Source organism: Prenolepis imparis, unplaced genomic scaffold (assembly GCF_030444845.1).
Source record: "Prenolepis imparis isolate NDT839.2.m4 unplaced genomic scaffold, iyPreImpa1.0 SCAF_7, whole genome shotgun sequence".
Lineage (NCBI taxonomy): Eukaryota > Metazoa > Arthropoda > Insecta > Hymenoptera > Formicidae > Prenolepis > Prenolepis imparis.
In genome coordinates, this window is record NW_028141165.1 from 7149136 (window position 1) to 7170878 (window position 21743).

The 21743-nt window shown below is 37.4% G+C and overlaps 1 protein-coding gene across 5 annotated transcripts in view; it reads right to left on the reverse strand.

Annotated features, from left to right (window-relative positions):
* Usp (retinoid X receptor ultraspiracle) overlaps positions 1–21743 on the reverse strand; it is a 76782-nt gene that overhangs the window by 28722 nt on the left and 26317 nt on the right. For 2 of the 5 annotated variants that reach the window (XM_083042841.1, XM_083042837.1), the window contains exons 1-2: positions 21433–21593; positions 11954–12385 (exon numbers count right to left, since the gene is read on the reverse strand). The exons of 1 other annotated variant lie outside the window; for it this stretch is intronic. In XM_083042841.1, the coding sequence (XP_082898967.1) occupies positions 11954–12041 (88 nt within the window). In that variant the 5' untranslated portion in view covers positions 12042–12385; positions 21433–21593. Of the gene's footprint in view, positions 1–11953; positions 12386–21432; positions 21594–21743 lie in introns of those variants that run through there. 2 more of the 5 variants (XM_083042838.1, XM_083042839.1) reach the window with 2 other exon arrangements.

The following is a 21743-nucleotide window of genomic DNA, read 5'->3' on the forward strand; positions in this document are numbered from 1 at the left end:
ACAAATGTTCACTCGAAGCTGGACATTTTTCGGAAGCTCGATTCCCTTTAAATTTTCGACTATCCATCAGATGCTTTTGTATCTTTAGATTTTTTATATTTAGAAATTTTCCATCCCTGAATCACATCACATAAAGTGTTGATCCATTGCTATAGCATGGTTCAAAGTGACCTTTCTGATAAATGACACACACTCTGCGCGTCGTTAAAATGAAAAGCGCAGGACTTTCCCTTCAGACTTCGTTGTGCGAAAAAAAAAAAAAAAAAAACGCGCGGCCTTTAATGTAATGTCAAAATAAGTTTAAACAAGTTTAAAGTTCACCATGGTAAATACGCGCCATTGGTCGCCGCAAAACTCATTGCCGCGGTATAGAGAGAAGGAGAAGCGATCGATGAAGCGAGTGCACAGTGGCGACCGCGTCGCTGCGTACGGCCCTGAAAGTGCAGGAGAGAGAGAGAGGGCAAGAGAGATCTATATGCAGCCGCACTTTATATAGCGCGACGTGCCACGTGCAGGGCAACTCGGTACCTGGGTCACCGGGAGAAGGTCACGGGGTCGCGATTTCAACCTAGGTGCAGCGCTCTCGAGTGGGCGTGCTGCAGCTGCGAACTCATATCTCCCTACAGGTGCAACAAGCTGTACCCTATGAACGCTCTGGAATGCGTCACGTAGGATAAATCACCGGGATCCATGTCATTAGACGATTAAAACGTCGTTCTATATATCCTAGTAAATTATCAAATTTCTCCTTTTATCCTTTTTCTGGGATTTCAATTTCAGAATTTTTAAAATCTCTCTTAAAAATACAGAAAAATTAAAAAGAATAAAAATACAAATCTAGATATAAAAACTAAAAGAATAAAAAAAACAAACTATTATTTAAAAACAAAAAAAATATATATATAAAGGAAAAAGCATATATATTTTATATTATATACTAAATAATTAAATAAATAAAATTAAAAGCTTATAATATTGTACAATACGAAGAAACAAAAATACAAATCTAGATACACAAAAGTTAGAATATTATTTTTTAAAATATATAAAAAAGAATATATACATAATTAAAATTGAAAGCTTATAATGTGTTGTACGATACAAAGAATTAATTTTGTAAGCGCGATTTTGTTACGAGAATTGCGGAAAAAACGTCACTGGATTAAATATGATCACGATCGGTTTTTTTTTTTTTTTTTTTTTTTTTATAAACCTACATGAATGAGAGTGTCGTAGTTAATAATGACGCTGCGGAAAAAATCTGTGATCGTTGCGTCGTCGTTTCGCTCGCAGAGAGGTATTATTATAAAATACGATCTTCGTTATTTTAATCACTTATTATTTAATCGCGCCTCCGATATTATCAGAACGTAATACATCCGACGAGTGACCTTTTTAATTAAATTTCATAGTGTCAGTACATATGATATCACATAAGAGAGCCTTACGGATCGCATCTTCATTACACAATTTTCAAATTACTATATACCTTTTTAGCGTAAACAACGTAATAGTATAAAAATGGATATCATCCAGTGATTGATTATCGATTCAATTAACGACCGACCTCCCTTGTAATTTAATTAGATCTCTCACGAGTAATTTTTCCCTCGCGTGGGAAGAGAAAGAATAGAATTTTCGATTCTCTTCATAAATACGAAAGCGTGACAATTTTTGTCGCTTTCAATTTTTCTCATCGCAACTAAATATATTTGCGCAACACTTGTTGTTATTCTGCAGCGTGAGGTACTGAAATCTTTCGATTCTAGCGTACGTGCGTGCAAACCGCGACATATGAATAAGAACGTGTAGAATGCAACGAGGTGGCCTTGTACGTGAATATCACGGCGAAGGTCACGGGGTCGCAATTTCAACCAGGTAAACGAGCGCGCATGTATGTATGGAGAACGCGTACACGTTGTCGCAGGTGCAACGAGGCGTATCGCGCTGCTATGCGATGTACAGGATATACAAAAAGTCTCTCTCTTTATATATATATATATATATATATATCCACCTATATAAATTAATCGCAATTAATGTATTTTATTTTTAACGAGATGTTTGCAGTTGACTTAAGCGGCCCAATTTTCATATTATTTATCATACTTTAAATTATTTAGAATTTGGATTTAGAATAAATAATTTCTGCCTCCAGTCGATATACTCTTGAGAGTTAAAAGTAATCAGAAATAAAGAACGCGCGCGATAAAATAATTTTTCTCTTAGAAAACGTATAATACGAAAAATACAACATACGAAAAATGTGCGCAAGAAACTTGTTTGGAACGTCCCATTAAGGTTTTTATTAATTGTGTTTATTTTGATATATCCTATATCCTATATCCTATCGAATCGATTAAGACGAGATCGTTCGTTCTCGATCAGCGTGATATCTAGAGCAAGCTCGACGACGCGCGACAATTAATCCCTCGCAGTGGAAAATATTTTCTCTCGACGGGTAATAAAAATATAACTCGCTTCAGCGTGTACCATTGAGGCTTTAAATAGCAAGACAACGTATCGTTACGCTCTGCGAAAGCAAGGATGATCGTAAACAAGAAATTATCGAGTAAATGCACTGTCAATGAGTACATTTCAAGTGACAGTCACGCTTAAAACAATCTAATTTTATATATATATAATGTATGTGTCGAAATATCATTACAAAAACATTATTACAAAAAAAATATACACACGTTTCGCAAAACATAATAAATATGGAAAAGAAAATATGGCATGTATGAAAGTAAAAATAAAATCGAGGTAGACAGCACATGACGCTTGTATCCCGAATTTTGGCAGCCCTCGTGAAATTAAAGTTCGTAATGGCAGCGACGCGAGTCGCAAGCGATTTTTAGAGACGATTAAAGATGAAACCGCGCAAAAATACACCGGAACAAATGTCAGTTTCAAGGTCCGCGTTGGTTACGTTCTCTCTTTCGCTGACACTGCAGGTCCTCATGCTTTTCTCTCTCTCTGCCCTTCTCCTTAGGACAGTACTTTCCTCGTCTTTGTCGATGGTTCCGCGCGCTAACCATGTTAGTCGGCAAACTTACGTAATCAACATGAACGATGCTCGTTCGAAGAAGGTAAGAAAGAAGATAAGAAGGTAAGAAAGAAGGTCATCAGTCACAAGGCGAAATTTTCGTCCCCGGCGTTATCCTTCGCAGAAACCCATTGTCTTCGGAATGTACGCTCGCGGCGACATGTTAATAAAAGCCCGCTAATTGTTTTAGAAATTACCGAGAGAATTACTGTTTATCTGAGAAAATAGTAGCAGTTATGTAACATATGAATAATATACTTGACATATTATAATCATGGTAGAAAATTAATTTATATAGAATATGTTGGGATGTCTACTCAAATCGTATAAAAAAATTTCTTGAAAATTTCCTAATCTCTTTCAGATATTTTTGTTCAAAATTTCAGAAAATATTTTAAAGATTTTTGGATGCAACTTTCTAAAATATTTTTTTTATTGTATGCATTTTCTAATGTTTTTCATTTATACAAAGGAAAGACACAGAATCACTTAAGTTTCAAATACTAGATTTGCAATATATAAAAAACTAAACAACTTTCGTAAAACATTTTTTACTTGCATAACATTTTCATTATTTTATCACTAAAAATTACAATAAAGCATATGTACTGTATATTCAATATTTTGTTAACACATTGAATATATATACAAACAAAAATATATATATTATATTATATTTTTTTAAATATATCATATTATATATAATTCTCAACTGGCTTATTGATGAATTACTGACTGTTTACAAGAGCAAAATCAAATTTAAAAAAAAAATCTCCGAGTTTCAATAAAATTCCATAAAAATTTCTTGATTTTTCCGGATACAAAAAAAATCCCAAAAATTCTCTCTTTAATAATTTTGCTCTTTTATCGTATAAAAATTTATTTTGCACCATGATTATAATATTTATGACGTAAATATGCTACTACTATTCTCCTATAGAAAATGTATGTTTATGTGTCAAAAAATATCACATTAAATATGTAAAAAGATGCGCACGTTTCTCATCTCGTTTTAGCAATTCAATTTTTTTTTATTAGAAATGTTAATTCGTATCTACTTTTTTCTATCTGAAATTATTAATACTGTCAAAAGAGGATCGATCATTCGCGTGTTGCGAATGTTTCATTTGATAGTCACGTGCAAAACGGAACTTGTCGACGGTATCGACAGCGACGAGCTCGCTGGTTTCGATTGGTCAAACGGCAGCCAGCAGTGTTTTGTTTGCAGTTGCAACGCGCGCCTAACACGCGGCTGACAGTGCAATCAACGTTTGTCCCTCTATCGATTTCGCGTTTTCGCTATTTTTCTCCCTTCCGGCTGTCGGTCGATGCGTTTGTTAAAAGTTTCAAACTCGCAAGATCACTTTCAAACGACACTGTGTGTGCCTCTAGCAAAATAGCAATGAGAATCGAAAGCAAATAAAGGGATTATATTGCCGTAAGAGAAAAGAAAATATCGAATGTTCTGCTTTGTAAAATTAATTAGAAGAAATATCTATTCTCTTCAACAGGATCAGTGTATTCTGATAACAGTGGTTTCAATTATATATAAGTATATAGCAAACAGTAAAATGTCACTAAAAAATTAAAGGAAATAGTCGCAAATAAGTCGAAAGAAATTTAATTTTGCAAATAAATATTATTTCTGAGAAGCTTAAAAATAGAAAAAGGCATTGGGAAAAAAGAAACGTACAATAATAAATCTCTAGCTTATTTACTTATTATTGTCAGTCAGTGCTGCAATTATCTCGCGTTTACGACTCGTGTACTTTTGCCGTTCTAGATTTAATCTTTATTCACGTCGTACGCTCGGCATAACGATGACGATGACACATCTCGTGTGTGCGCGAGGACTACAATTCGAAAGCACGTTTCGTTTCGCATGACTGAGACGAAGAACGCAAATTCGAATTGTGTGTGACTCGAACGACCGACTGAGCTCAGCCATTGAGACTAATCTCCTAACTAGGAATGCTAATGTGCATTCTATAATGCAGGTACGTATCATCGTGTATCTTAGATCACAGTCGCACGTGTATCCGCACGCCTATCATCAATCGAACGTCATCATCGTCGTCGGTTATCATCGTAGAAGGGCGTATCTTTAGCCACGTGCAGAAAATTCCCATACGAAGGGTCACGGGATGAGCATATTCGATGCACTCTTTCATCTTTACTTGTTATTCGCGTCGCGTATATATTATTTTATTTCTCCTTCTCTGCGTATCTTTTATTTTAAAAAAATAGCGATCAAAAGTTTTTCAATTTCGTGCATGTAGAAATAAATATTATACTGAAAGTGAGAAAAAATATTTGTCTCTCCTTTTCTCTTCTATATAAAATGCATGGATGTCCAATAAATTCGCAAGAGCATCGACTAATAATATTTCCCCATTAATTGAATACGTATGCGTATAATGCTGGTTACAAACATGGAATACAAACGCGCGTGTCTGTTCCTGTATACGCGATAGAAACATCTATTCATTCGGTCAGTAGCCACCGCGAGAAACCTGCCAACGTGACTATAATAAACGATCGCTTCCTTCTGCACGATGCCGTCGCGTCGTTTCGTGCTCGCGCGAAGCGACCAGGGACTTCCGTTGATCGCAATCGTCACGCGACACGTTTATATATACAGAGAGTGAAAAATAATTTTAGAATTCTCGACGCTAGATTTTTTTTTCTCGACCGATTCAACGGAACGATTTGCGGCTGTGCCTGCGGAGTCTTCTACGAAGGGAAGGTGATAATAGCGGAAAAGGGAATAACACACTGAAACTCTACACAAACATGAGCAAATGCTATCAATGTAAGTCAAATGCTGTGTCAAAAAGATCTTTCAGTGTCTTGATTCGTACAGAATATATTCTTATATATATATCTTGATTCTTTTACATCTAATGTCACCATCTTCCTTGTCTTCATAGGCAAATCTAATACTATGTCATCTTATGTCTATGGCTGCGGGTCTGTACATTTAAACGCGTAAGAAATTCGAGGAAATATGTCAGATTTGTGCCAATTTTACAAGATTTTATTTGAAAACGCGATTAAAAATTACGATTAGAGGAGTCGTTAAAAAAATAGATCTCTATACACAAACGACGCGCTGTAAAAAAAAATGTTGGCGCGCGCATATAAGTCTGCTTCAATAGAACGCCGCCGTGTACAGGCGCGTCTACACGAAAGATGCGCGATAGCAAGACCTGCACTTCACGGCTCGTTCCCATCGGTGCCAAGGTTGCATCGTACCCGTGTACAGCATTAGCTGCACTGGAGTAGCGAGAGAGGCCTCGAGAGGCCTGCGTGTGGAACTCGCGTGATGCTTACGCTCGGAGCTTATCGCGTGCTACGCACACATTGCAAATACAGGTGTCTGTGTTTGCGTACACTTATGTGTACGTATGCACATTGCTTGTGCGTATATGTAGAGATGTCGGGGACGACGATGACGACGGCGACTAAGCAAGTGCAGGATTTACAGAGAAGAAAGATAGAGAAGCAAGTGCAATTCCCTATGAATCGCGCCTATCTATATGTATCATCTGACAGTATAAGCATTGCGCAAGCCGTTGCTTGGAGTCTCGTGCGCGAGATTAGCGGTGGATTTATGTGGAAACCGATGAAATTCAATACAATTGTCGAGAAGTTAGAAAACAATTCAATTTGTATTAGCTTCTTATTTATTTCTCTTGGAATATTTTTTGATATATTTAATAATTTTTTTAATTATAAAATATTAATTTTAAATGGCATATAATGCAGCTATATCAGTAATGGATGATATCTTTAGCATACCGGACGCATTCATTAACATATATTATTCATCATTATATGTACATGCATATATTAAAATGTTCATACAAATGTTCATATACAAATGTGTTCGTACAAATTAATATATGCATATTTGCCGCGTAACGAGAGCGCGAGAACGGAACTATATCGTTATTATTTAAATATCTAATTATGAATCAAATTCATCATATATTACGACTCTCGTTTGAATATTTGCAAGTCCAAAGAGTCACGGAATAATATATTTTTGTTTAACAGCCAATCACGTGCATTTATCCTTAAAGTGATATATATTCGATTATCTTTTCAGAATATCGAAATAAATGATATGGGAGAGATAAACGCACTGTGCGATAAATGCAATTGTACCAAACTACACGTCGATTCTAGGACAATATTCTGCACTGGATTGACAGCGATGCGATCATCTTTGTGCGACAACCATATTTAAAACTATGCCACACGTGGGCGACATGGTCACGCTGTTTGCATCGCGATAAATAGTGCGTATTATACGATCTTTACGAGATACTCAATCGCGTATCATCAATAAATATTAGTAATTAGCACTGTCGGTCCTTTGAACAATACAACTCGCAGCAGATCATTGACTAATTCAAAACGTTGACAAAGTAACGATATTTCCGAAAAACACACGTATAACAGAAAAATTGTATTCTCGAAATAAGAGGATTGTCTCGAGGATTGTATACTGTAAAATTTCTCTTAACCTTAACAGATATTTTTAAGTGTTTTTGCAACATCCTCTAAAATTAGAAATATATTCTTTAAACAAACAATCGTATGTTTTCTTATGCAGACCGTTCATTTGACATTATATGGTTATTATTGTAAAAACATGTGTTGCAATTTACAGTACAGTGCAATGTCCAAGGTAATGTCAGTCACTGAATGGTTTTAGTTTATAGAAGAATGGATGAAGAGTGTGTTAATAAGTAGTTCAAAAAAGAAAACGAGCAACTTAAAATAAATGAAAACGAGAAAATAATAATCTAATTTAATCCTTCCAAACCCAGATCTCGTGCCTCATGTTCTATATGTACTATGCCTATGTTTTCTTCATGATTTTAAATTATTTTATTTTATTTTTCGGTTAATATAAAAACAAATCCCATTCCGTCTACATGTTTATAAATTAGGAATATCTGATACTAATCTTTAAAGGATTTCCCTCTTAATGTAAGAGGATCTTTTTAGCGCATAATTTCGAACAAGAATTTTATTTTATTAGAAACCTATTCTTTTAGAACAAATTTATTTTAAAAATAAGTGAGAACAATTTTTTAAATAATACAATTTTTTAGTGTATGATCTCTCGTAAATCATCATCAACGAAACGAACGAGAGATTGTGACGTTATTTAAGTTGCTTCTTTCTCCTTTGGATAAATTTTGCAAAGAATTAAATTTTTTGAATCTTGGGACGATTAAGAAAATGAAAATTGCGTTGGAAATTAAGGAAATTATTAAGTATAACTTTTACATTCGTAATTTAACGCGACGTGTCGATATATTACATGATTGACATTTCGATCGACAATGATATAGCAAACGGAAGGGCGAGTGTGTGCAATGCGCGTTTTGCAGAACGATAATGCACGCGATATCTCTTCATTCCGCGTATCGCGATTTTTTTTATCTATACGCGAAAACTTACCTGGTGCATAGCACGATAATGAAGGAACGCGCCACGCGTCTTATTGCGATAACTCAGCTTTGCAAAACAATTTTATGCAACCGTGTATCCATTTAGCAAAGACGCCTGGCTATCACAGTATGATCGATCGTGATCACGTTTGACTATACGAGAGTTTCGTCGCCTGAGAGACAAGTTATCTTACCACTCTACTTAACCTGACCGAGTTAATACAATCGAGTAAAGAGAATTAATTGAATAATATAATAATATGCTAGAGATGAAAATAATAACAGTATACGATATCTCCGCGAGATTTTTTTTATATACGACGTATATGTAAAGCTAGATCTGCTTTTGAAGCAGAGGGTCCAGAACTGCTTTCAGGGAGCGTATTGCGTATGAAATTCATCGCCGCGCTGTATTGACTTGGTCAGTGTTCTGGACCAGTATCAATTTAAATTGTATTTTTCTCGGAAACGCGCATCGATCATCATCGGTCTCGTTGCTTGATCCCACGCGCTCCATCATTGTGTTTACATTCTCGCAGAAAGATTCGCAATTCGTTTGCGCAAAGGAGGCACCCATGTACATGTTGGCGGCGAAAATCGGGACACACGTACGATAAGGCACGAAAACGTCGCTCGTAAATCGCGTCCATGGGCCTTGATAACGTGGCGCATTCGCATGACCTTCCTCCGCGCTCGCGCTTTAAAAGCCCGCTCTAAGGTCGTTTTTAGAGCCGGTGACTGATAACGAGCGCGCGCGCGAACGCTCCCGTTCGTTCGTTCGCTCGCTCGCTCGCTCGCCGCCGCAAATTGCACCATTCTCGTCTCAATAGCCGACCTTCACCTCGTGCATTTAGCATCTACGTACGATATGTATATGCGTCGAGTCGTGCGGCCGCGTATCGGTCGCTTCTCGCTGCAGGACGTCGGACTATCGCGACGAACCGGGTGTGACTCACTTTACTCGAGCGCGTCGCAACGAATACGCGACGCGCTATGATTTCAGAACAGCATACTATGTATGGTCTCTGTCCCAAAAGTTTCCGAATTTTTATTAAATTCGCTATATAGTGTATTATAATAATCAAATTTTTATTATTATTCAAAATACATTCCTTCCGAGGAGAAACCATCCTTATAAGTGCGATAGTTCTTTTTCGAGAGGTCGCAATAAAATCGATCGAAGCCAAAATCATGTTAAAAATCACTTTCCTTTCAACTTCATTTTTAGTTTAGGGAACAGAAAATAGTCATACGATACCAAATCTGGTAAATACGGAGGGTGATCAAAGACTTAAATTGATTTTAAAACGAGACTTTTTGCTTTATGATGACTGCTCGACGAATATCGAAGAGTAATTGTCGTTACTTCTGTCCCTATAGTAAATTAGCTGTTAATGAGATCTTGATCAAACTTATCGGAATTTTTGACGAAACTTCTACGAAGACAGTGACCTTGATTAAACAGATGGTGTACAAAAAAAGTTCAGAAACTTTTGAGACAGATCGTCTATACTCGCATATGTATATAAAGTGTAACAAAAAATGTGGGTCGCTACTTCAGAAGCATATTCTCATCGAAATAAGCTGAAAAGTTCATACAAATATGTCCAAAAATTATTTTCTAATTGGTCCCTTTCTGTTCTCCCAGAACGCTTGACAAGCTGCTTATAGACAATTTTGAAAAACGATTTGCCCATTTTATTTTGAAAATAAATTATTTAAAAATAATTATTTTCTACTGTTTTGTGTTGTTCGAAATAAAATAATAATTAATTTGTAATTATTTTTTGTAATTATCGTAAGTTTCAACTCAAACACTGTTGACTGTAACATGAAAACGATGCATTTTTGAATATGTTTAATATGAATTTCATTTTGATGAGTAGAATACGCTTTTGAAGTAGCGGTCCGCATTTTTTATATGTACGATATTCATAAAAACAGAATCTATAAAAAATATCTTTTTGCTCTTTGACACAAAAGTTTCACGAATATTTAAAAAAAAGTATAATAAAATTATAAATATATTAATAAAATAATAAAAATCTTTAAAATTTCAATTGGCTGGTTTTTCCTATATTTTTTTTTTCAAACGTATGTCGTATTTTTTCAAATCCGTCAAGCGTTAAATTTTATTTTTCTGGTAGTGGTTTGTGAATTTTCCCGGAAGATGGACATTTAATTTGGATTTTTACGTTCTTTTTTTTACGACTCGCAAGTCGCAAAACAGGAAGTGGTACGTAGAATTGTTACGCGAATATCGTTTCACGGCCGTCGCGATGAAAAAAATAATATTTTAACTTTATGAGTAGCGTTGTTGTGATGGCGGAGTAAAACTGAACCTTGAGAATCCTGTTAATCGACAGTCTAGCACTGCCACGCTAATTATCATCGTCAGATAGTCCATCTCGTTTACACATTTTTAAATTCCAATTCGCAACGCGATACTTAAAGATATAAATAACATGCACGGGTGTTCATTAGCGCAGCCACGATCGCCCGCAGAGAGACTGCACACCGCATTTTGATCTTTCTTTAATATATTTAATGTCCTTATTATAAAGATCATTATATAAAATTATACACAGTCGAAATAACATTATATATCCCTCACACTTTTTTCGTCATAAAAATATTTTTATTCAGCGCGCGAATAATCGCGCGACTTATTCAATCGCATTCGCAATTCATAAGTCGCTAATAAAGCGCGGTTATTTTGAGTCATCAACGTCAGCGAACTCATTGTCGATAATCTCATCAATATTGGATTATTTTTAATGAGCGCGCGTCGTCATTTAGGAATGTATCGCATTCCACGTAAAATTAACTAATTAGTTTCATATGATCGAGTTTTCTTTATTTAAAACACAAAGTTAAAAAAAATTTACGCTTCAACTTTCCTGTCCTGATTTCATTCGATATGACTCATTTGCTAATCTCATTGTCAATTAAAAATAAAGATCTCTCCCTCTCTCTTTCTCTTTAATAATTAATTTTATAATTATAAAATATTTAAAAAAATTATATATTATATTTAAAAAATTTATTATATATTATAATTATACATTATATCACAATTATATAATTATAATATATTTAGAACTTTAATTATAAGTTTATTCACAAGGTATTACTTAATAAATAATCCATTAAGAGAAATAGTGACGAAATAGTGACTATAGCAGTGACATATTATCACTGACATATTCTTTAATTGCTGAATGAGAAAATGTAAGTGATGACTTCAAGACTTAATACATATATTATAAATACGTAAAATCATAAAAAATGTGTCTGCAAACGAATGACGATAAATTATGCGTTTATTAAATTATATAGATATTATTTTCTTGCTACATCTCTCGTATTAAAGTTAACGCACTGCAATCAGTCATGCAACAATTACGAGGGAAATGTTGACGTTATATATACGTACAATTGTTGCCACCACGTGCCCAATGTTGGGCCTGAGTCCCCTGGATGATGGCCGTCACCGACATCATCGGTTTCTCCTTCTTCATCATCTTGCCCGGCTGTTTGCCCGCTCTACTTTCACTCGTCACCGTGGAACGATTTATCTCGTCGGCTTTTTATCTTTCACACACGCACACCACCCCGAGGCACGCCACCACCACCCCGCGTTTTTTATTTTCCACGTGTTCTTTTTTCTTTCTTTTCTTACTTTTCGTTTCTTTTCAACCCTCGTCCCGTCCTCGCCGCGTCATCTCGCGAAAGTCCTACCTTCCACCTTGTCCTTCCTTCCCTCACTCGAGCTAAATTCCTTCTTTTGGTATCGATTTGGTATGGTTGCTCACTGCACTTCTTTGGTTCGTTCGTGATCGATCGCGCGACCGGTTACTTAACTATTCTACAGCAGAAAGAAGAGTGGAGGTTTGGAGGAGAGCAGAAAGGGATATATCGACTGACGGCCGGACGGACGTAAACCGATAAAAATCCTTCACCGAATCGTACAGCGACCTTGAATCCCACGGCATTCTTACTGATGAGTAGCTTATATTCTCTTCTAGCGAAGAGAGCTAAGTCATGTTCGCGATTATTATGGTTCCGAACTTTCTCACATTGCTTTTGATGCAAATCAACATTATTTCTATATCTCTTATATTATTATATAAGAATCTATTTAATGCAAATTATATATATAAATGTTTAATTGTCTAAGCAAATGGATAATGAAAAAAAATAAATAAATAAATAAAAGATGAGAAAGATAAAAATCGCCCGGAAAGAAAAATTACATCTTAACAAAGTCATTATAATCTAGAAACATTAAATTTCTAGAACCAGAAAACCATCTAGAAACAGAAAATATATTTATACGGCTTATTTGCAAAAGGCCTAATTATTATTATGAATGCGCATAACAATTTTACGTACACCGATGATGAATATGCATGGCATTATGACAATACATCGCGATCTTTTACATTGACTGATTTATTCATAATTCCGATTTTGAACGCGCAGCGTTATCTCTTCCATTTTATCATCGATCAAACAGTTCGACCATTATTACCGTGCAGTTTTACAGATTAATCGTGAAATTCAATTGCGAAACGTAAAATCGTGGCAGACGTGTATCTTCCGTAAACATGTTGTTCCTCTTTTATATCTCTTATCGGAAATTTTTAAAAATAAAATTAATCCAGTTTTTTCCCGGTGTCTGAATCGAATATATAACCAAGAAGGTTAAGACGCGTAATCTACAATATAATTACGATAGGCTGCAATTTCGGATACAATAAAATCTAAGGATGGGATTAAGTATCTTACAAGTAGATTTGAATGTTTGCATGGTTTCAAACTCTCTATTCTCTCTTCTACTCATTATTTCGAAAAAAGCAGTACTTAAGTAGACTCGAACTTGGATGAGATAAGTTAGAATTTTCTGTAAGTACTAAGTACTTCGAAAAACAAGAACAGTATTTCTAACAATAAGTACATTCAAACCTAGATCAAGTATATTCGAATCTTTTGTGAGTACTTATGAGAAATTTTATTTTATGTGTATATATGTATAAATTTTTTTATCTTCGAAAGTTCGAGTACTCTACTCGTAAAAAGTTCGATTCTTTACGATAGAAAGTATACTTATAAGTACTCGAATCCTAAAAAATGAAAATATGATTATTAGATTCGACTCAGATTTTTAAGTAGGTATACATTGAACTTGATCCCATCCCTAAATGAAACGAGGATTTGAGAAACATCGTTTTAAGTGTGCCAAGGCATGACGCGTGCAATTAGTCACGGGTGTAAGCACAGCGCTTTAATAATTTTTATCGTGGCCCGGATTGCGAAACAACCGAGCGTGGCCGTCTCGACTCTCGAGGGGAGTCGTTGTCCTTTCTCCGTCGTTCGTCAAATTATCTTGTCACCGAAGAATAGATCGGAGAACCGAATTGGGAGAGAACTGAATGAAGAAGAGAGATGGAAACGCGCCGCGCGTTACTCGCGATCAATTGAATCGGATTGGATTGGATGATTTGCACAGTACACAGCTGTCTGATTGCTCGAAACATGTTCGAAGATATGCTTGTATCTCGAATCGGCTAAAACCTGCTCCGCGAATCGAGTTAAATTCGCGAGCAATACTGAGATATTTGATTATTATTCAACGCGTGTGAGATGATGACTGAGAGAGAAGCGCGAACGTCGACATTAACCGATCGTATCGAAAGTCTGTCTCGGCGCAGACAGACATGTATCTTACGCTTTTTGCGCCGTTTAGGAAACCCAAGGGGAGAACCAGGGATCCCCCGAAGGGAGAGACGTCTCGCGAGGTCGCCGCCGGTCGGAGAACCGACCAGAAAAGTACGCGAGTAGTGGGCGAGAAACGGAGTGAATGCGCGGGCGCGTCCCTCGGGAATCCCCGGCGCGAGATATCGGGAACAGACGCGAAGACGAATGTCCGTTGATCCCGGGCGCGGGAAAAAAGCGGTCGTCCAAGAAATTCGCAAAAACCGTACGCGTCGTGTCGCTGACTCTTGTCGTCAGAAGAAGAAGAACCTCGCTTTTATTCGTTCGCGACAGAGAGATAATGCTGATTTGGAACTCGGCATATAAATCTCTTTTTTTTCCGATAAATTTATTTTGCCTTTCTGCCGCAATTGTAAAAAAAAAAAGAACGGAGATAAATGGCACCTGATCTTAAAGGTCCGATTTTGCAGGGAGAAGGAAACGAGAATAATATTATAAAATAAAATTATAGCTACGCGTAATAGACAATATATTAAGTAATCGAGCAACGTTAGCATTCCTTTGAGGTCGCGTTACAAGATTATTATAAAAAGCGTCGGTGATCTGGTTTACTCGAGACGGCTAAAAGCGAACTTCTTCTCGATACATACGACGAGAGGCTCTAGAAATATTTATCGCCGACTTTTGTGCAGTTTCTCTCGCGCACCGCGTCGCGATCTCGAAATAACAACCGCGGCAGCGTACTCTCTATTATTTCTCTCGTGCCGATTCGCACGCATGCGCTCGCGACCTTGACCATACATGCACGCAGGAAATGCGATTGCCTTGTCTCGCCATCGATGTCGACTCACTCTCTCGAGGGGGATAAAGAGGCGCGATCACTTACATAATGCACCGGCAATTACACGAAATGCACATGCACGAATGTCACGTGTGTGCGCTCCGCTGTTGTTGCACTTGTCGTCGGAGCGGGGTTGTCGGACGTGTCAATTGGCTACTTCTAGCGTTAGTTAGATAGACGGTCAATCGAAAGATAAAATTGGAGCGAGTCCAATAATTTGTGTATTTATCCTTCAAAATAATTTTCACCGATTATACGAGTTTTCCTTCTCGACCATTCAACTGACAATTTTATTACACAATCTATCCAAGTTAGCTAGAGATTTAATATATTTTGATGCGCAGAAATTATTTTAACGTGTATTTTTTAACTCCACGAGATTTTTTTCTGAACCGAACCGATATTTATATGTATATCCATTTCTTTTTATCCAAATTAATCCTTTTTCGGACCTTATGTATATTTCAGACATAATTTTTTCCGCGTTTTACCGTTCGGTCGTTTGATTGTTTTCAATCGTGAATCAATCATTCGTGTTGATCGTGGGTGGTGGATGGCGAAATGACGAACGCGACTCTCGCGACTAATCGCTAAATGTCGAGGTTAAAGTTCAAGGTTAACGCCAAGACTGCGTCTGGCCCACACTCTATAGTGGAAAGACAGATCGATAAATACCGGGTGTTATACGAATTCCTGGCCGTGTGAGATCGCGTGTTCGTAAATTAGACAACATAAATTGAACATTTCCGTCATATGACGCAAATGTCAGATTTGGAATTATGTTGTTATTATGAATCTTTGTCTGATCACAAAGTGACCCAAAGTGCGTTACGCGTTAATGATGATTACAATAAAGTTCTTAATTAAATGTTACGCCTACACAGAAAAAATTGTATTCTCGAACTAAGAGAACTAAAATACTAATCCCTCTTAATAGATATTGTAAAACATCCTTTTAAAAAAAATTAAGAATATATTTATAAATTAGGAATATTTGATTACTAATTTTTTAAGGATTTTCCTCTTAAGGTAAGAAGATTCTTTTGGCGTTTCTTTTAGAATATATTTTTTTTTCTAAAAATAAGTAAGAAATAAAAATACAATTTTTTCAGTCTAAGATTCAAGGTCGCAAAAGTATATCTTATACTTTTTATATAATTTCGAACAACAATAACCTAACATTCAAACGTGAAATGTGATTGTTAAAGATAATAGCAGTCAGAAAGGCTATGATGAGAGATGAAAAAAAGAGAATCATTTTAGAATTTTGAAGGTGCAAAAGCCTCTCGCGTGTTGCGATTTCATTTCCACGTGTTCGAGCGTCAAATGATAAAATAAAATAAAAATAATCGATATGCTTTTTTACGTCATAATTCTAAGAGTGACGTATATTATATGCGTTATCAATAGAAGCGATATATATTCTCAAAGCGGGCGATAGGCTGACGTAATTAAAAGGCGGGGATGATCGATAACGTTATTATAGAGCGAGCGAACGAGCGCGAGGGACGGTATATCGTCCTGCGAAACGATCGATTGGCACGTTAATTCTGGTATCCTGCACGGGTCAACGACAAAAATATGCCGTCGTTATAGAGGAGGAGACTATATTTTATGCATGACGCGCGATAGACACAATCCCTTTCACGTGCCGCTGCCAGTAAGATGCAGATTTTGACTGCTCGATTGAATCGTGCTTCTAACAAACGAGAGAATTTTTTAGAATAATTATATATATAAATAAATTTATATATAAATTATAAATTATGTACCTATATATAAATTTAAAGTCAAATATTTTATCCATTATTTAATCTCCTCTTTGAAATATTTTGAATATTATTGAACTTTTAAACCAAATTTGCTGTTCTGCACAATGCCAAATATTAAATTAGTTTCAAAATTTGAAAAAATATCTTTATATTTGTGTCGGCGTAATTCGAATTCTAAACAAGCTTTCATACTTCAGCACGATTTCGTGAAATCAAACAGCGATAATAATGCCTCGTTTCCACTTGACATTTGTGTTGTTGAACGATTGATGATGTATGTAAATCATCATAAAAACCAAGTATCGTGTTATAATATTGGATAGAACGATATTCATTGTTCAGGGATCGGAATTTGATTTTCGTGATATAAAATGGATGGAATGGTATCCGCTCAATAACTTTTCCTTTTGAAAACAAAACGATACAATTTTCGATTACATCTAAATTCAATTTAGTCGCAACGAAAATATATTTATCACGATAGTTTTTTTTTCTCTCCAAAATAGGACGATGACATAATTACCAATTACAGTAAGAGTTCAATTTTTCCTGGCAAAAAGGAACACTGTTACAGATCTTTTTCTCCGAAAAACGGGATAGTAATCAATTACGTCAAACGAGTTGGATTTCAGTGACACAATAAAGAAGTGACACAACTAAGCTGGTGTTCTTTTTATGGCAAAAAAGATGTTGGGATTCATACTTAAGATATTCATCGATCTGCGATTTATTATTTTAGATTTAAAAAAAATTATTTTATTCATAATCTTCTTTAATTCTCGTTTAAAACACACGAACGCGCAGAGTCTTACAGATACTCTGATGCAGTGACGCATATTATTATAAACATGGTAAATGTCGTGACATTTGAGGTCGCACCGATGTCATGTGAAAACGAGGCTTAACAAACGATCGAGGAACGGGCAAAGGCTCACGATTCGTGCGGCGGTCCTCGGCTTTGTGTGTGCAACGCGCGCGCTGAATGTCACATCTCGGGAGCCATTGATTTTCCACAATAAGAGAACCCTATGTGCTGCTCGCGCGCGCGGGACAGCTTATTGAATTTTCAACAATTGCGATATATATAGCGTTCGGAGAAGACACGTGCGACAGGCGGAGATAGGCGCGCAGCGAGAGAAGTCATCGAGCCTGGTGGGCTGGTGTCGTTATGCAGGTTCAAGTATGACACAAAAAACGCACACATATTCATACACATTCATACATTCGCTACATAATCGAGAAGCACAAACGGTATTGTTGTACGTATTGACATGGCATTTTGTAACTCTCTCTCTCTATACTGCACGGTCTTTAATAATTTTTGGAATAATACCGAGACTCCTTATCTCTCAACAATTCGTTCTTGAGCAACGTGTGATTTTCTTATCTATTGAGGTTGAATTCCAATTGATGTTTTCAAATCTAAACAAGGTTTTACAATGTAGGCAGTCTCTTTTCTTTAAAAATTAGAATGTACAAGAAACGCGTTGAAAAAGATAATTATTTTTCAAACACTATTACAGACGTGTTCAAACTCAATCACTTTTATATTGAAATTTTTTTAGTCATGCATTTTGCGTTTTTCAATAGTCATATTTACTCAAGTTTTATTCTTTTATAAAAGATTGAAGATTTCTTTATAATTTTTTGACATGGATATTATTCGTTAACATCTTTTTTAGTGGAAACCCATTTATTGCAAGTGGCCCATGTTTATGCCTTATGTTTGTCATATATTATTGCTGATATTGATTGGTTTTATGGTATTATTTTTGTACAAATTTAAATAATCGTGTATACACACTATGAACAATAATTTATCTTATGTTAATTGAATTACAATTGTTTGACAACCCAGTGTTTTTGAACAATCGTCAAAATTTTGAGATTAGGGGAAGAAAGTGACTTGTTTACTAAATATTAAAATATAATTTTAAGTATTCTCTAAGTTATAATTAAGATTACTCTTCTTCAAAAAAATTATTAAAACAGCAAAAACTGTGAGTTTAATAATCTGAACACGTCTGTAATTATCTTAAAAGATTAAATTCTTGTTCATCACAGATATCTCGTTAAAATAATAAAGTTTATCATTTGGAATCGAGTTTAACGCGCGCAAAATAAAGAGAGCCCTTGTCGAGGAGCGAGATGTTGCGCACACGCTCGCAAAATAAAATTTCACGAAGCACGTGTGTGCATTCAGCCGCGCGATAGACACAGCTAGAGAGAGATCATTGGAGCTCGTATACGGGTTCAAGTATAGCACGTGACGACACCCGCCAAGATCATCATCGAGAAACGCGACGTGACTCGTGCGTTTCTACGACCGTTGACGACGGCGGTTTCTTGGCACGACGAGATATCGCGAGACAATGACGACAATGTCCGACGCGCGAAGCGTTCACAACGATTATCTGTAGCGGATTATCAAACGTGTCGAGCCACACGAAGGCTCCAAGCAATAATAGTATCCGTTTATCCGGAGCTGCGTCTCTTTTTAGAGACAATAGACTTACGTTGCGTTGAGAGAAATGAATAATAATCATGAGATATACATATATGCATTCTTGACACTCCTGCGGTACCTTCCTCCCCTCCCTCGCCCATTGTGTTTCCCGGGTCGTCGCTATTTTCGCGGCCGCGTCCGCCGATCCGTTCCGCCGCTTAAATTTAGTCGCGGGATTATTTCGAGAGAGAGAGAGAGCGATTACTTCCGCGTGCCCGACGTTCCACCGCCGCGCGATCGTTCGTTGGTGAGAGTTGAGAGTTCACCGTCTCCGGTTAAAAGCCGGGGCGACTCGCGCCCGCAACTCGTCCCGCGACGACCCAGGCAAGGCCGCCGCTGCACAGCTGAAGCCGCCGTTTATCGATCTCTCTCTCTCGACGCCGTGTCGTGAGGGTATCATCGGGCGGTCGCCGCCGCCGCCGCCACCGCCGCCGCCGCCACCACCACCACCGTCGCCGGAACGCATAGCCTTCGCGAGATCGTAGCCGCGTGAAGGTCGCGAAAACGCTGCCGAAGGACGACGCGACCGGGATGCACTCTCGCGCTCTTTCGGCTGCTGCGATCATTGGTGTGTAAACATACGAGCCAGCTAGCCAACCAGGCGGGCAGGCAACCGAGGGAAACCCATTGGCACACTGTGGCCACTTGGCGCGTTCGTATCGATCGTCGACGAGACACCGCCTCGTGCCACGATAATCGTGCACGTCGCATAGACAGGATTTAATTCTTTAAACGCGAATTTATGTGGGTTTTTTTAGCCTTATAGTGGACTCGAGGGAGAATGCGGTAAGCCTGATTTAGAGAAATGATGAAGAGATGAAAAATAATGGCGCACACTTCTTTCTTTAATAAATCCAATTAAAATGGGAAACCGATGGTGTATTTTCGTTCCAGCGAATTTCTGTTTCTACCACACGTGATCTTGGACAATTCATCGCAATTTAAAAAGAAATTCTAATTGTGATTTAGAAAGCAATTGTTTCTTAATTCTAAACACTTGATAAAATTAAAAGAGCAAGCTTGAAAATTGTGATAAAAAATTTGAAATAATATAAAGTGTGACAAAACTTTGTAAACAAGATAAGAAGTTAATAAATTCATTTAATGTAATTTTTCTGTGAAATTATATAAAATAGATAAAAAAATATATATTATAATATCATAACAAATTAAGAATAATGTGCAAAAATAATTTACCGCAACATCTAAAAATTAATAAGGACACATCGCTATTACAACCACGAACAAAATTATTAATTAGAAAACTACAAAGAAAGAAAAGAATGTACGTATTTCTTAAAAAATATATGTCAAGTTTAAAATTATAGGATTTATTTGCCACTAAGTTTTTTAGCGTGCAAATTAACAGAGTAAAAGGGTTAACCAAACTTAACAAGAAGCCTTCGCCTTGCCATACGTCGTCAGCGACGAAAATAAACAATACGAAACGTGCAACGTCCGAAGGAGCTCGGTCGCAGCCAGCACGAGATTTGGCAGCGTAAGGAGGAGAGCCAGCGCGGAGTCCACCAGCGGAGGAGAGGCACGCAACAACAAATCCGCGTTCACTGCACCGAGAGAGCGGCGGCCTTCTCGAATTTCGAGAACGGGCGAGCGAGCAAACGCCTTCCACACCACGTTTACGCTTCTTTTCGATCTGTGTTACGCACAGCAGCCATACGTACACGCACGCTTAAACTTTTGTCTCTTTCTAATCTCTCGTGCCAACAACACCTGACGAAGCCCCGGCGAAACAGACATTCTCTCTCACGCGAACCTCCTCATCGTTTCGCTGATAATCGCGTTCTCTCGCACCCGCGCGAACATGGAAAGTAAAGCATCCTAAGCGAAATACTTGAATGATGCACTCGTGGAAAGAGAAAAGAGAAGAGAAAGAAGCGGAGAATCCATGATGCACACACACAGAGCAGACGCGCGACCCGGTCACCAACGCGAGTGAAGGCTGGGTGAAAAAGAGGATAGAAAAGAGAGAGAAACAATAGGAGGAACACAGATAAACGGGAGAAAGGAGATAAAGAGAAAGAGAAGCGAGAAAGTAAAGTGTAGTAAAGTGTACACACGGTATACGGAGAGAGAGAGAGAGCGAGTGGCGATATCTCTCATGTGTACTCGAGCGACTCGATTCACCGACTGACTGACTCAATGACTGACTGACTGACTGACTGACTCGGAGATGCACGGCGCTAAAAGCGACTGAGTGCCAGCCGGCCGGTCTGGCTCTCGTTGCATGTGAGCGTGCAGTCTTCGGAGCGAGAGGGGGGGGAGAGAGGGGAAGGAGAGGGGGAGGTCGGGGCGGAGGACAGTCAGAGGAATAGAGGGGACGTGCGAGAGTGGTGAGACGACAACGGGGTGATGGCGAGGAGGAGTCGGC